This window comes from Vigna unguiculata, chromosome 4 (genome assembly GCF_037176805.1).
Source record: "Vigna unguiculata cultivar grain cowpea cultivar isolate G323 ecotype 2 chromosome 4, ASM3717680v1, whole genome shotgun sequence".
Classification (NCBI taxonomy): domain Eukaryota; kingdom Viridiplantae; phylum Streptophyta; class Magnoliopsida; order Fabales; family Fabaceae; genus Vigna; species Vigna unguiculata.
The window spans coordinates 486070-499372 of NC_140795.1; the positions used below are offsets into that span (position 1 = coordinate 486070).

The window sequence follows — 13303 nt, forward strand, 5'->3', positions numbered from 1 at the left end:
GTCACAATATTTTACACATCTCAATTTTTCAAATACAACTTTCTATGACTGGTTAGTATCATGGTGTTTGATTTAGTGCCACATCGCTTGAAAGTGTGAGATGTGGTTATCTATTTTACTATATAAGAGACCCTATGTAAAGTTTGAAATACACTCGTGTAGTTGTGAACTTAAACATACACATTATACTGAACTATGTAAAATTTTTGTGTCGTTTATTCTTTCTTTTATAGCCATTTGTGTTTGTTGTCGGCAGTAGTCAAGAATATGTGATTCTATAAATTATATTGTTGATTACATGAATAACACAACAACAACATAGCTTAATCAATTTATTCACAGATTAAAGTTGTTGCCAACAGAAATACCAATTCTCTTTAATTTCTGATAAATGATTCTGATTCTTTTTTAATAATATTACATCCTGCCAAATATTTGTATAATCTCAATGTGGAAGGAACATCAGATAAAATAAATATGGCCTTTCCTTTGTGCCATGTTGGGCAGTTTACATATGATGACTAACTGCACTCATGTTGGAATAAGTGGTTCGGTGGTGTGTCCAACAAGATCTGATTCTATTTCTCATTCTAATTCTGGTTTACATTACATGATGCAACTGTCGGATAGCATCCTTAAAGTTCAAGGGAAAACAGAACAACATTGTGGCACATGAGAAATATCCTTGCTAGATTGTCCCTACCCCAAACAACATATTTGACACATTCATATGATAATGTAAAGCCATACCTAATACGTAGCAACCTTATATAATGAAAAGCCAAAAATTAGTCATTTGTTAATTGGTGCGTTCTAGAAGTGTGGTGTTGTTTGACACATGGCTGACATATTGATACCCTCGTCAACTCCGAGTGCTTGTTTTGGCGTTGAATGCATCCAAATATCAAATGTGCCAAGGCACTTAAATTTCTAAGCTTCATAACCTTTCTTTTTCCAACATAAGACACACTAGAGTCTACAGAACCCATGTTCGCCTAAGGTACGTATGATGACTGGTCCTCAAAATTATCATCATCATGTCCCCATGTTATTATTGTCATCGTTATTGATGCTATCCTTTTTCACGACACCAAGTGCACCATCATTATAAAAGATAACACTTTTCCCTTGTTGCTTAAGATCTCAATCAAACAATAGGCGTGGAATAAAAAATTTATAAAAGAAGCTCAAATGACGAACAAATACCATTAACTTACTATTACAAACAAATAACCCGCCATATTTTCACATCAGAATGTTACTCAACAAGGCTTAAATGTTCTGTAAGGGAAGGCACCCATTTTTCTTTTTGTACAAATAAAAGTCCTTCCACACCTGAAAATTTCACATACAAAATACAACTTTACTATGAAGGCCAAGATCTTGAGTCGCTGAGACAACGGTCCTTCTGTAGACTGTTATCCCACATGATTTGGAAAACTTATATTAAACCTTGAATGCTCCATCGAAAAGGATATATAGAGAGTTGATCAGGGTCCTTCTGTTTTCACCACACCGAGAAGACAAGCATCAAACTACAGGTCCTCTTTATGAAAAGAGTTCTGAGTTGCTTGCCTCTTTGCAGGAGGGCTGATACCGATAGAATCAAGATCATGGGATCCCATGAAAGGAACAGGAAGCCTCAGTCTTCCAGCATGCAAATCACCATGGTCTTCTGGGCCTAACCATGCTAGAGGAGTCACTGCATCATACATATAACCATTATAACATTGCATTAAAATCCTTAGTATTCACATGTTTCATTCAGAAGAGGGTTGCTAGAATGACATTTTTTTTGCTGCATTCTAACCGTTAGAGAAGATCACGTCTTTCATATCCATTGGAATACAATATAAATCATAAATACAATACTTTGGTGCATAAATGGAAATACAAATTGCGCCTTCTCTACTTTAATTTTTTATCCATACAAATTTTGGTGCATCATGTTTAAAACCTCACCTCACATTTAAATTCCTACACGTAATTTATTATAAATTGTACGTACCTTGCTCATGTTCAACAGGTCCACTGGCTTCATATGAAGAGGTAAGTCTAGCGGAACGCTTCCTCACATAGTTTTCTTGTAATGGCCTTGGTATTTGAAATGAGAACTGTGAAAGCGTAACTCCATCTCTTGTATACTCAGGATGTTCCGTCAAGAACCTAAAAATACAGAGGCGCCATGAGAAGGAAAGTTATAAGATTGGAAACCAATGTCAATACTAATAATAATTCAGAAAAAGGTAAAGTAATTTTCAAGGTAACATTGCAAAGACAGTAAAACAAATGCAGCAAGAACATACTTCTGGATCTCTATCATTGAGCGTAATCTCTTGCCTGTTGGTGCCACATAATATCTGAAATGTTAAAATATTACAATAACAAGTTAAAGTTTGCATAAAATCATATTTCCTAACCCAAAGAATTATTTAATAGATGGAAAGAACCAGTATTGCATCATTGCACAAGGGTGTTTCTATTCCAATGACAAGTCAAAGTAAAAGGGTCCATAACGGATGCATACATATCTGCAAATTTGGAGCTTCCTTCAGCTCTGATCCTTAGCAGTCGCTCCCATCCAGCCGGAGGCTGCGCAATATTTGGCTTATCGATAGCCCAAATCCTGCTGCCATCCTGAGAAATATCCTCTGGATCATCACAAGATACATCTGGTCGCCATTCCCGAGCTTTTTGACAAACAAAAGGCTGTTCAAGAATATGTTCACGGATTTCTTCATATTTTTCCTTTGTTGGAATCAACCTCCATTTAAAGCAGGATGCACATTGAACAGTGAAAGCACCAACTGAAGGCAAAATTCTAGGAACTGAATGTGAAGGTTGTTTTCTCGATAGCATTGGAGGTTCACACCGGAGAGGATCAGGTGCAAGTTCGATTGCATTGTTTCCATTTGTCACAGGATCATAAAGGACTAATTGATTAGACACATTTTCATTAGCGAGGTCCTTTTCATCATCCGAAGATGAAGAAACGTCAATGGGATCCAGAGGACTGCTTTGCTTGTAACTGTGAAAACTTGAACCTGTCAAGTCCTTGACTTCACTCTTGGGTGTAAGAGAAAATTTAGCACGATGCATCTGATTTTCCTGGAAGATATATTTAAATAACTAGTGAAGCAAATGACAGTACAGAATAACCTTAATGCTCTTACGGAATAGATTCTTAATCATGCAGAAAACCATTATTGAATATATCCCATACTGGAAAGGACTTCTCATTATCATATTTACTGAGACTTTTACATTAATCCCCCTAAAGAGCTATGTATTTCATATTTTATACCTTCATTACATTAGCACAACATCCAGGCCAACAGGAAGGCAAATTTTAAAAACAATTTAAAGGCTAGCCCAATAAAGGCCAACATGTATAGTGTAAGTGTGAGAGAATGTGTCTTTAGAATTTCTCGATAAGCCAAAATTCAAGTTCTCTTTTGGAGTGTATATTTTAATCCTTTCAGTATGCTGGTATAATTTGAGCATAGGGGCAAAACGTCCTTTCAATCTCAGAAACAATGATTAACAGCAAAGGATTTGGTATTAACATTTTTATTTTTAACTTGCTTCATACATGACTCAAAGTGTAAGGGAAGAAAGCATCTAACGAAATTAATAGTAAACTTCATGAAGGTCATAATAGTCAGGTATAACATGGATATGAGAGAACACAACTAATAAGATCTAGTATGGTTAAAGTTTAACCCTTTAAATCCAGTACTTACTCAGCGTTGGAAAGATACCAGAGGTTATTGTATCATCCCATGTAACCCAAATAGCTAAAAAACAAAAATTGACTTGGTTGTGTATGTAAGAAAAGGAACTAAACACAAATAAGGGAGCTTCGCGTGCTGAGGGATTTGAATAAGGACAAGATTTGCTCAGGTATGGAGACCTATGAGTGTCCAATAATATGCAATCAAATCCCGGAGGTTGAAAGACGCATAATATGCAATTAAAACAGGAAAAATACTAATGGAGGTGTGTAATTTCTTTGCACATACAAGAACTGAAGAAAGGTAAGAAACTGCAATAATAAAAAACAGAGTTAGGTGGAATTTGGAATCAAAGAGAAGATAATGGAAATGTTGAAAGGCGCACCTGAATGGAAGAACAGAGACGCTTGGGGTGGTTGGTTGAGAGTGAGAGACGTAAGAAAGAAGATGACGATGTTTCCACAGGAAGTTCTGCAAACGAAAGTGAAAGAGTTAAATCAAAAGATGAGGAAAGGATGATAAAACAAAATAGAAAAAAAAAAAAAAAAACAAGAAGCATTTTGTGGTGTGTTGATTGAAGAAGCTTCCGATTTGAATCCCTCCACCACCATTCTCTCATCCACACATGAAATCTATGATCCATCTATGATCCCAGAGGCTAAGGAGAAGGAACAAGAAAAAACATACACAAAATTAGGAAGAAAGACAGAGGCGCAGGAAGAGCTTGTTTGTGTGGTGTTTAGTTTGATCTCATGAAACAGCAAGAAAGAAACAATGAATCAACAAACTCACCCTCTCTTCCTTTTTTTTTTCTTCTTTAAAATCTTAATATATGGCTTCCATTTTATTTTCTTCCTTCCTTCTCCCATTTCATTTTCCTCCATAACTCCTATACTTTCTTTATATTATATATAATAACTAAAACTTGTTTGAATTAACTCTACGTAGATATATATAATGAATAGTTATGCTATAAGCATTAAAAGTCACATTATATCTTAAGCACCTTCACCGTCCCTTCTTCCTACAATTTTGGAAAAATTATCCATGAATTTAATTTTTTTTGAATTGTATAATCTAAATATTATAAAATTTTATAATATATTATAAAATATACCATCTAAAATCTATTTCAATAAGAAGATGTAGTCAATTACATAATCGAAAAACACGATTACGCATTATACAATTTAATTACTAGATTCTACTATCTCAAAAGTTAAAAATAATTTCAAGATTTTATAATTGGAAGGCTAAAAGAATTTCCAAGTTGTATAATCTTATTATATTTTTTTCTAAAGATAAAGTGAGAATTTTTTGCACTTATGGAAGTGCAGAAGTAAATATATGGAGGTGTATGAAGAAATGGCGTGGATATTTTGAGCATGTAGTATCAGATAATGAAGGAGTGGGCCTAGGCCCATGGATAGAAAGAGTGGTAAGTTAGGGAGAGGGGAAGAAGAAAGAGGAAGAAGAGAAAGAGGGATTGGATCTGAGAAGGAAGAAGAGAAGAGAGAGAGAGAGAGAGAAAGAAAAAGAGAAGAAGATGGGAGGAGGAATGGAAGCAAACAAGAACAAATTCATAGAGGATTGGGGCACTGCCAGAGAGAATCTGGAATTCAATTTCCGTTGGACTCGCCGCAACCTCGCCCTTGTTGGCATCTTTGGCATCGCCATTCCCGTCCTTGTCTACAAGGGCATTGTCCGTGAATTCGTGAGTCCCTTTATCCATATTTAACATGCTGCTCTTTCCATTTCAATTTCAATTTCGATTTCGAATTCGATTTAGCTAGGTTTCGTCATTATCCATGTATGTGTGTGTGTGTGCACAGAAGAGAATGTCCCTACCAATTTTCAATTCATCTGTTCACTTCCTCTTCACATTTTAGGGCTTTAGGAATATCTTCCCTTTCTTTTCGAATCTTCGCCTTCGCTCACTCATCCCCGTCGGTTTCTCTCTTAATCCTATTTTTATTCGTAAAATATCAAATTTTTCATCCAAATTGTATTCATGTCTGTTTCTATTCATTTTTTTAACCAAAAAACAATATTGAGCCTGATTTTTAACCTCTCCTTCTATCTCACAGTCTTTCACTTGTGTCTAACCAACCTAATTTCGTGTCATTTGAAAACTAAGAAACTTTTGAAAAGACAAATCAAGCATCCTAATTCTGTGTGCTTAATTTAATTGGTTGCAATGCATTATTTAAATTCTCGAGAAAATCGAGATGGATCATGGGTAGCAACTAAACTGTTTACAGATATTGCCTAACTTGAGTTATCAAATGTTCTTTTTATGTTGAAGTTGTGGTATGGCTTCATCCGGCTGACTCTGTTCGATCTTTCATTTGTAATGTACTTTCAACTATAGGTGGTGTGATCATGAATGGCGTGCTATTCTTAAATTTTCTTTTCACTCTTTTTTTTAACCTGCTTTTTTGGTGTACATAAAAATGCTATTCTTTGCTTGACCATATAATTTAGTGTAAATTTGAACTGTTATTGTTGCAGCATATGCAAGATGAAGATAATGGTAGGCCTTACAGGAAGTTCATGTGAGAGTGTGGAGGTTGGTTTTGTAATAATTGGGGGTTATAAAGTTAGACCTTGATACGAGGCTACAAACATGTGTTTTCTTCTTAATTGGCAAAGGCTTGCCTCTTTAAGTACGGTAAACCTATCAAACCTCTCCATGTTAGGCTGTACTCATTTGAAATTTGTGTTCTGCTGTTAACTCGTATAATATCCTGAAAATACCTCAAATTCATGATCAAATGAGACGGTAATCAAATAATATGATAGTACTAGACTTTGTGTAAGAGTATGTGGTTAATTTGTGAGATAAACTGACCGGAATAAGGATTCTATATTTTTTGTCTGCATAAACAAGCCATGGTTCTTCTATTTGACTTGATGAAAATTGACACTCTGATAATAGCATAGAAATGTCTACTAATCAAATTTTTTTATATACTAAATATTCTGTAACCCAACCCCTCTCTTCAGAAACTACAGAATTCGATAAGTCAGTTGAAAGAATAACAAAAAAAACCACCTGGTGAAACTGTGAAAGCACATGAATTTTAGTGATGAGTATCTTTGTTTCGGCTGTCAAAGTTGGGAAAGAAAGTAGAGATTCAGGTAAATGCAGTCTAATGTTGTATTCTGACGCTTTTTTATTTGATTGACTAATTTAACGCTCATTTGGTATTTTTTTGGGTAAAAGTGTAGTCTAATGTTAGACACTAATGCCTTCTGTAATTTGTCATAGAAGTAAGGTTTTAAGAAAGCAAATTTCATTGAAGCCGAACTAGCTTAAGCTAATAAAAAAACATTTTGATATAGGTTTCCCTCCAGGATAGATAGATAACCTTTTCAATAACTTTCAAGGTTCACCAAGATCTTGATATTAACTTCAGTTCACCAAAGAACTTGAACCGTTGTCTCGAATTTTCTTTTCTTGACAGTAAATTTTGACACCTTCCAATTTGAATTCTGATATCTGTTTAGACTTTCGATTGATACTTCAAAAGTCTTGAATCAATTTTAATCTTTGAACTATGGCTTTGTTCAGAAATCAAGGTATGGACAACTTCGAAATTATGCTTTCCATACTTGGAAAATAATATCTAACTAAAAGCCTTCAATAATAAAAAAAAAATGCCACTAGGTTGGGTTAGCACGAGACCCAACTCTAAATCGTTGTTGGTGCTAAAATTGTATCCACTTGACTCCCCCACCTTAACCCAACTTGATTTTAGTTGTTTTATTTGATTTTGATCGATTAAGGTACTCCTACTATGAAATTATAATTCTGTTTATATAATCTATTTATTTTGATGTATTTTGCTTTCAAACCTTTTTTAATGCGAAGATCCCAATGATAACACTTTTAACCAGATGTAAATTATATGATATTTGAAAGTACAATAGTGATACACCTACATACTTGCAAATATCAAATTACACAATTGTAATGTTTGCCAAATGTCATACCATTTAATGTTGGATCATGAAAATCTTTAAATGTAAAATAATTATTTTAATATAAAATTATTTGATACATATGTAGACACCTTACAAGAAAACTTGAATAATAATCAATTTTACTAATAAAAATGTGTTTAAATATCAATTTAAAGATCAATTTTCCGATTAGAGACCAATTTAGCGATCAAATCCTTTGGTAGCTAAAATTTTGATAACTATTATTAGTGACTAATTTAAAAATCAATTCATAATATAAACGATTTTAGTTGTCAATTTAAAGATCAATAATGATTTTTTAAAATTATTTTAGTTATCAATAACTTTTAGTTTATATATTAATATATAAATTTGTCACTGTAGTGACTACTTAATTTTGGTTATTGTTAAATGATTTTCAAAATCAACATAAAATATACTTATGAGTATATAGTAAAATATACACTTTGATCACTTTGTTATTTGATTAATTTTAATAATATTTGACAGAAATTACTATGTTACAAAATTATAATTTAACAGTTAAATAAAAAAGTATTGTTTAAGTAAAATTATTAGTAGAACTCTTTAGTAAAATTTATCCAACGAGTAAGGTACGAGAGAATTATTACTCGTATCATACCCGTTTTATTGACATCTATTCTCATATGAATAAATTATTGTTTAGGAAAATTAAGTGTGTCAAAGAAACCTACTTATTGATAAATTAAACCAGGAGTTAGATGTTTTATCACTTATTGATAAATTAAACCAGGAGTTAGATGTTTTATCAGTTAGCGAATGAATGAAGTCACTTTATTTGTTCTAAATCTTAACCTCTAAGACTAATGTATAAGAAATGTTTAATAATGTTATGTTTTGTTAAAAGTACACTTATTTAATAAAACGTAGGAATATAATTTGTTCGTTTGTTTTTTGTCAACGATGTTTTTTTTATTTTATTTTATGTAAGCTACAAGTTATAATTCTCGTAAAAATCAAATTTAGCTATTTCACATTATTTTATAATTAGTTATTTGATATGTTTTTAATAACAATATTGTCATCAAATAGTGATATATTTGAGGCTTGAAATTTATAATATAATAGTACATCAATAATTTTGAAATAAAAAATATTGAAACCCCTAATAATTGAAAAGGAATGACTACTTGGATTAAACAAGGAACATTATTCAGGTTTAAAAACAGTTTTATAAATCACTAATGAATAAAGTCGTATTAGGCATTACGTAAAGTTGAATTAAGACTTTTTGATTTGTAAATGACTAATTATTGCTCTGATTCTATCGCATGGATTTGTAATTAAGTTATATATAATTAAACAGTTCCACTCATTTCCTATAACTACGCCAGCTCCTTCTTTATGATAATTATTTATGATAACATCGACACTCTTCTTGGGTACGAGGTTCTTAATTAATAATATTAACATGGTAATATTTATTATATATCTTTTAAGGGTTAGTGATAGTTATTAAGTATTTATATTCAATAATCATCTTTGGTAGTTTTTATCTGTTTTACTTTGTATATGTTGAGATCCATATGCTTCTTTCTTTATTTATTTATATAATTCTCTTTTGTTAATAAAAAATAAAAGTATTAATATTTGGAGTTTTGTATGATCTCAACAAATCCATCCATGTGTGATATTTATACAGGAACGAGTTAGTATAAGTTTACTTGAAGACAAAATACAAAAGTATGTAAATACAAACCAAAAATTACAAATGGACAATTTTGATTCGATGATGAAAAGTGCACATTCATAAAAAATTTAAGGAAAAATATAAATATATAAACTTGTTACTTTAAATAATATAATCATCAAACACTTTATATATATATATATATATATATATATATATATATATATATATATATATATATATATATATATATATATATATATATATATATATATATATATATATATATATATGACAAGAACTGATAAGGTATACATCCGTATATAATATGCTTAGGATCTTGAATGGTTCACAAGGATAATAACATTAGATTTTACTTTTCATACATATATATCAACAAACAAAAATATATCAATATATATAAATTTATACAAATATATATATATATATATATATATATATATATATATATATATGTATGTATGTATACATATATATATAAGTAACAAATGTTTTACCGATAAAACAGATTTTGAGTGGAAGTATAAATTAATCCAGTTTTAACCTTTAAGATATTTAAATAATAAAGTATGGGAAATACGAAAAGAATTGAAAATAAATTATAAAGACATAATAAATATCCAAAATTTATGGGTAAAAAAATAAAAATTTAATTATATTTATTTCTAATTTGTGGTATTGTAGTTTTGTATTAATTTTTAATTGGATGAAATATATATATATATATATATATATATATATATATATATATATATATATATATATATATATATATATATATATATATATATATATATATATATATATATATAACAATTGAAAATTTTTAATTATATTAATTGTTGATTAAGTTTATATTTAATTTAAGTTAGATTCATTTATTCATGAACAATCGGTGCAACAGAAAATTAATAGAAAAGTATATTCAAACGATTGTGTTCGACGATTTTGCTGATTTTATTATACTACAATTATGTATGAAATCTAATTTATAAATACTATGGAAATGGTATGGAAATGGTAGGATCTTATAATTATACGATTTAAATCTCAATTTTCATCGCATAGTATACACATGTACAAATGTATAAAAAAACTATAATAAAATATAATAAATATTATAGATGTTATGTATAATTAATTATTTATTTTTTAAAATGGTTTTATCCAGTTTTTTTTTTTTTTAATTTCACTACAATAATCAATTTAATAGGTTTGGATAAGTTTAAGATATGTAATATCCAGACAAATGCATTTGTTTTAGATATGTAATAAATTTCCACCACCTTTTTTTATCACTATAATGCCTTTAAAATATCATACATTGAAGAAAATAATTAAATAGAAACATTTTGTAATGTTGCAAACTTAAATTTTATTTAAAATATTATAATGTAACAATTCTTGAAGGAAAATTTTATATTAACTATAAAAAATAATTTCTTGTATATAGTATTTATAATATTTAATTATATTTTATTATAATACACGAAAAACACTTAATAAAAAATCGAACTATAATTTCTTTAAAATATCATACATGTATGATATCTTTTAAGAAAATAATTAAATAGAAACATTTTGTAATGTTGCAAACTTAAATTTATTTAAAATATTATCATGTGATAACTCTTTAAGGAAAAATTTATATTAACTATAAAAATGATTTGTTGTATATAATATTTATAATATTTAATTATATTTTATTATAATACATGAAAAATACTTTAATAAAAATTGTACAATAAAAGGTTGAAGGTTCTAGGGTGGTTTTATAGTCTAGTGGTGGTGGCGGTGACGGTAATGATAATGGTGGTGACAGTGATGGTGATAGTGGTAAAGATGGTGAAGAGTTATGAAATGGAGGATGAAAGTGATGAAGGAGTGAATGGCGAGGATTATGATGAACTAGAAATGGTGACATTAATTTAACTAAAATATGGACTTATTTCAAAACATAAACATTCATAATTAAAATGGTTTCTTTAATGTAAACAATATCAGTATATACATTTGGCCATTATTAATTTAAAAGACGTCAAATGAACTCAATTTATCAAAATATGAACTAAATTGAGCACACAAAAGAAAAAATGGCCAAACAGAACAAACTCCGCAAAAGAAAAACAAATTAAACTAAACAAACGGAATCAAAACAGTATTTAAACCTGAGAAAAATTAATGAAATCGGTAGTTCGAATTTTTAATTAAAGAATTTTTTCGAGAAAGTATTTTAAGTTATCTTTTGAATGTGGGGTATTGATGTGGAGAAGACATGTTCTGTGGCGTGAATAGGAAGTTCATGGTTGTAACACTGAGAGAATACAAAGAAACGCTACCAAATGCAAGATAATGAAGGTGCACATGGTGAGTGTTCGATAAGGGAGAAAATGTGAGGTCCACGAAAAATGATAAATTAATTTGCATTAGAAGTACTATTCTGATCTGATTTTTTTAGAAGATATATTTTTTTTTGAGACATGGATATGGGTGAATAATATATTAACTTTTAAAATTAGGTACTAAATGATGATTATGTACATTATTTCTCTTGGCCTTATATGATTAAAACATATTCATTAGTTTATTACCTAACTTACATAACCTATTTTTATTGTTCTCTTTGATGTTTTATTTCATTTTAAATAACTTTGTTTTTGCTACACAATTTTTTTTTTATAATTTTCTCTCTCAATTAATTCATTTATTTGATATATATCAAGTTTACATAAATTTCCTAGATACTTTCTATTTTGTCTCAATCTCAAATATATATATATATATATATATATATATATATATATATATTGTTTTGTGTGATTTTATTTAGGACACACATTTGATTTTTTTTCACTTCTTTATAATATTTTTATCTATTACTTATTTTTTATTATATGGGAATGTATCACTATCAATTTTGAGTATCAATCATCATATATTAGATAACATAAAAGGTTTGCATAATTTGAACAAAATCTTATTTTTTTTCTATACAATTTTTTATTCTCTCCCCTAACTAAGTCATTCAATATTCTCAAATTTTGAAGGCATTTCACCTCTAAACATTAATTTTCACGAAATTTCAATTGTGTAATTGTTTAGCTTTTTCTATATTTATTTGAGACCTATACAATTGTAATTAGTGCTTTATTTTAATATTTATGTAATTACATTTTCTTCCTTAAAATTTGTCACTAAAGAAAATGAAGTGTGAATACTTCTAGTATTGAATTCTTGACAATATCATACTTTCTTTGTTGTAGTTTTTATTTAATATAAAAAAAATATATAATTAATATTTAGGATAGGAATGGATATATTCATTATGGGAGAGAGATATGAGACACAAAGGAGAAGTATGTACTTTAGTTCAAGAATAGTATAATGAAATATGTGTATAATCAAATCTCCACCGTTGTCTTCCCACTATAACATCTCATCCTATTATAGTATTATAATATAAGAGAGGCTCACACAACAACAGTGAAGGCCAAGAAAAAAAGGACCTTTCAATATTTGAGCACATTATATTATAGTTATTATTACTATAATCAATATAAAATTTGCATTCGAATGAATGCAGAATTTGTGCACAAAATTAATTACTAACCAATGGTATACTGGATTCTATATGAATTATAATACTAATAATCAGTGTATTTCAACAGTTGTTAAATAATATAATTGTGGCAATGAACTAAGTTGTATTTTAGGGAGTGATGATTGGGAGAAGTCAATAAACATCGATTTTAATAGGAGCAATCAGTGTTGTTTTTTATACCTAAGTACCGGCGCCACCCACTCCTTTTTGTATGAATATGACGTTGGATCGTGTCTCAAACATTATTGTAATCGAATGACTAAGCATGTTCTTCTTTCTTCTTCATTTGCACAACCTTAACATGCTCTC

General features: G+C 29.5%; 2 protein-coding genes across 6 annotated transcripts; one reads left to right on the forward strand and one right to left on the reverse strand.

Annotated features, from left to right (window-relative positions):
- Positions 1-1192: 1192 nt before the first annotated feature.
- Positions 1193-4663, reverse strand: LOC114182242 (methyl-CpG-binding domain-containing protein 2-like). Of its 5 annotated transcripts, XM_028069060.2 has the most exons (8): positions 4422-4579; positions 4120-4205; positions 4023-4045; positions 3744-3913; positions 2528-3108; positions 2307-2360; positions 2009-2166; positions 1193-1702 (listed from the first exon to the last, which is right to left on the reverse strand). In XM_028069060.2, the coding sequence occupies exons 5-8, from the start codon at positions 3097-3099 to the stop codon at positions 1536-1538; spliced, it is 951 nt and encodes a 316-aa protein (XP_027924861.1). In that variant the 5' UTR covers positions 3100-3108; positions 3744-3913; positions 4023-4045; positions 4120-4205; positions 4422-4579; the 3' UTR covers positions 1193-1535. The 5 variants fall into 5 exon arrangements, with proteins under 5 accessions (XP_027924861.1, XP_027924863.1, XP_027924858.1 ...); XM_028069062.2 differs by lacking the exon at positions 4422-4579 and having other exon boundaries at positions 4120-4264; XM_028069057.2 differs by lacking the exons at positions 3744-3913; positions 4023-4045 and having other exon boundaries at positions 4120-4392; positions 4527-4663.
- Positions 4664-5182: 519 nt separating this feature from the next.
- On the forward strand, positions 5183-6553 carry LOC114181346 (neuronal acetylcholine receptor subunit alpha-5). Its single transcript, XM_028067771.2, has 2 exons — positions 5183-5448; positions 6246-6553. The coding sequence occupies exons 1-2, from the start codon at positions 5281-5283 to the stop codon at positions 6291-6293; spliced, it is 216 nt and encodes a 71-aa protein (XP_027923572.1). The 5' UTR covers positions 5183-5280; the 3' UTR covers positions 6294-6553.
- Positions 6554-13303: the final 6750 nt, after the last annotated feature.

Excerpts from the sequence above, each read along its gene's own strand:
- LOC114182242 (XM_028069057.2), bottom strand. The coding sequence starts at position 4,377 with ATGGATCATAGATTTCATGTGTGGATGAGAGAATGGTGGTGGAGGGAT. Across the intron at positions 3,109-4,119 it reads GTCTCTGTTCTTCCATTCAG|GAAAATCAGATGCATCGTGC; the intron begins GTGCGCCTTTCA and ends TATATCTTCCAG. Across the intron at positions 2,167-2,306 it reads TCAATGATAGAGATCCAGAA|GTTCTTGACGGAACATCCTG; the intron begins GTATGTTCTTGC and ends CTGTATTTTTAG.
- LOC114181346 (XM_028067771.2), top strand. The coding sequence starts at position 5,281 with ATGGGAGGAGGAATGGAAGCAAACAAGAACAAATTCATAGAGGATTGG. Across the intron at positions 5,449-6,245 it reads AGGGCATTGTCCGTGAATTC|CATATGCAAGATGAAGATAA; the intron begins GTGAGTCCCTTT and ends TTATTGTTGCAG.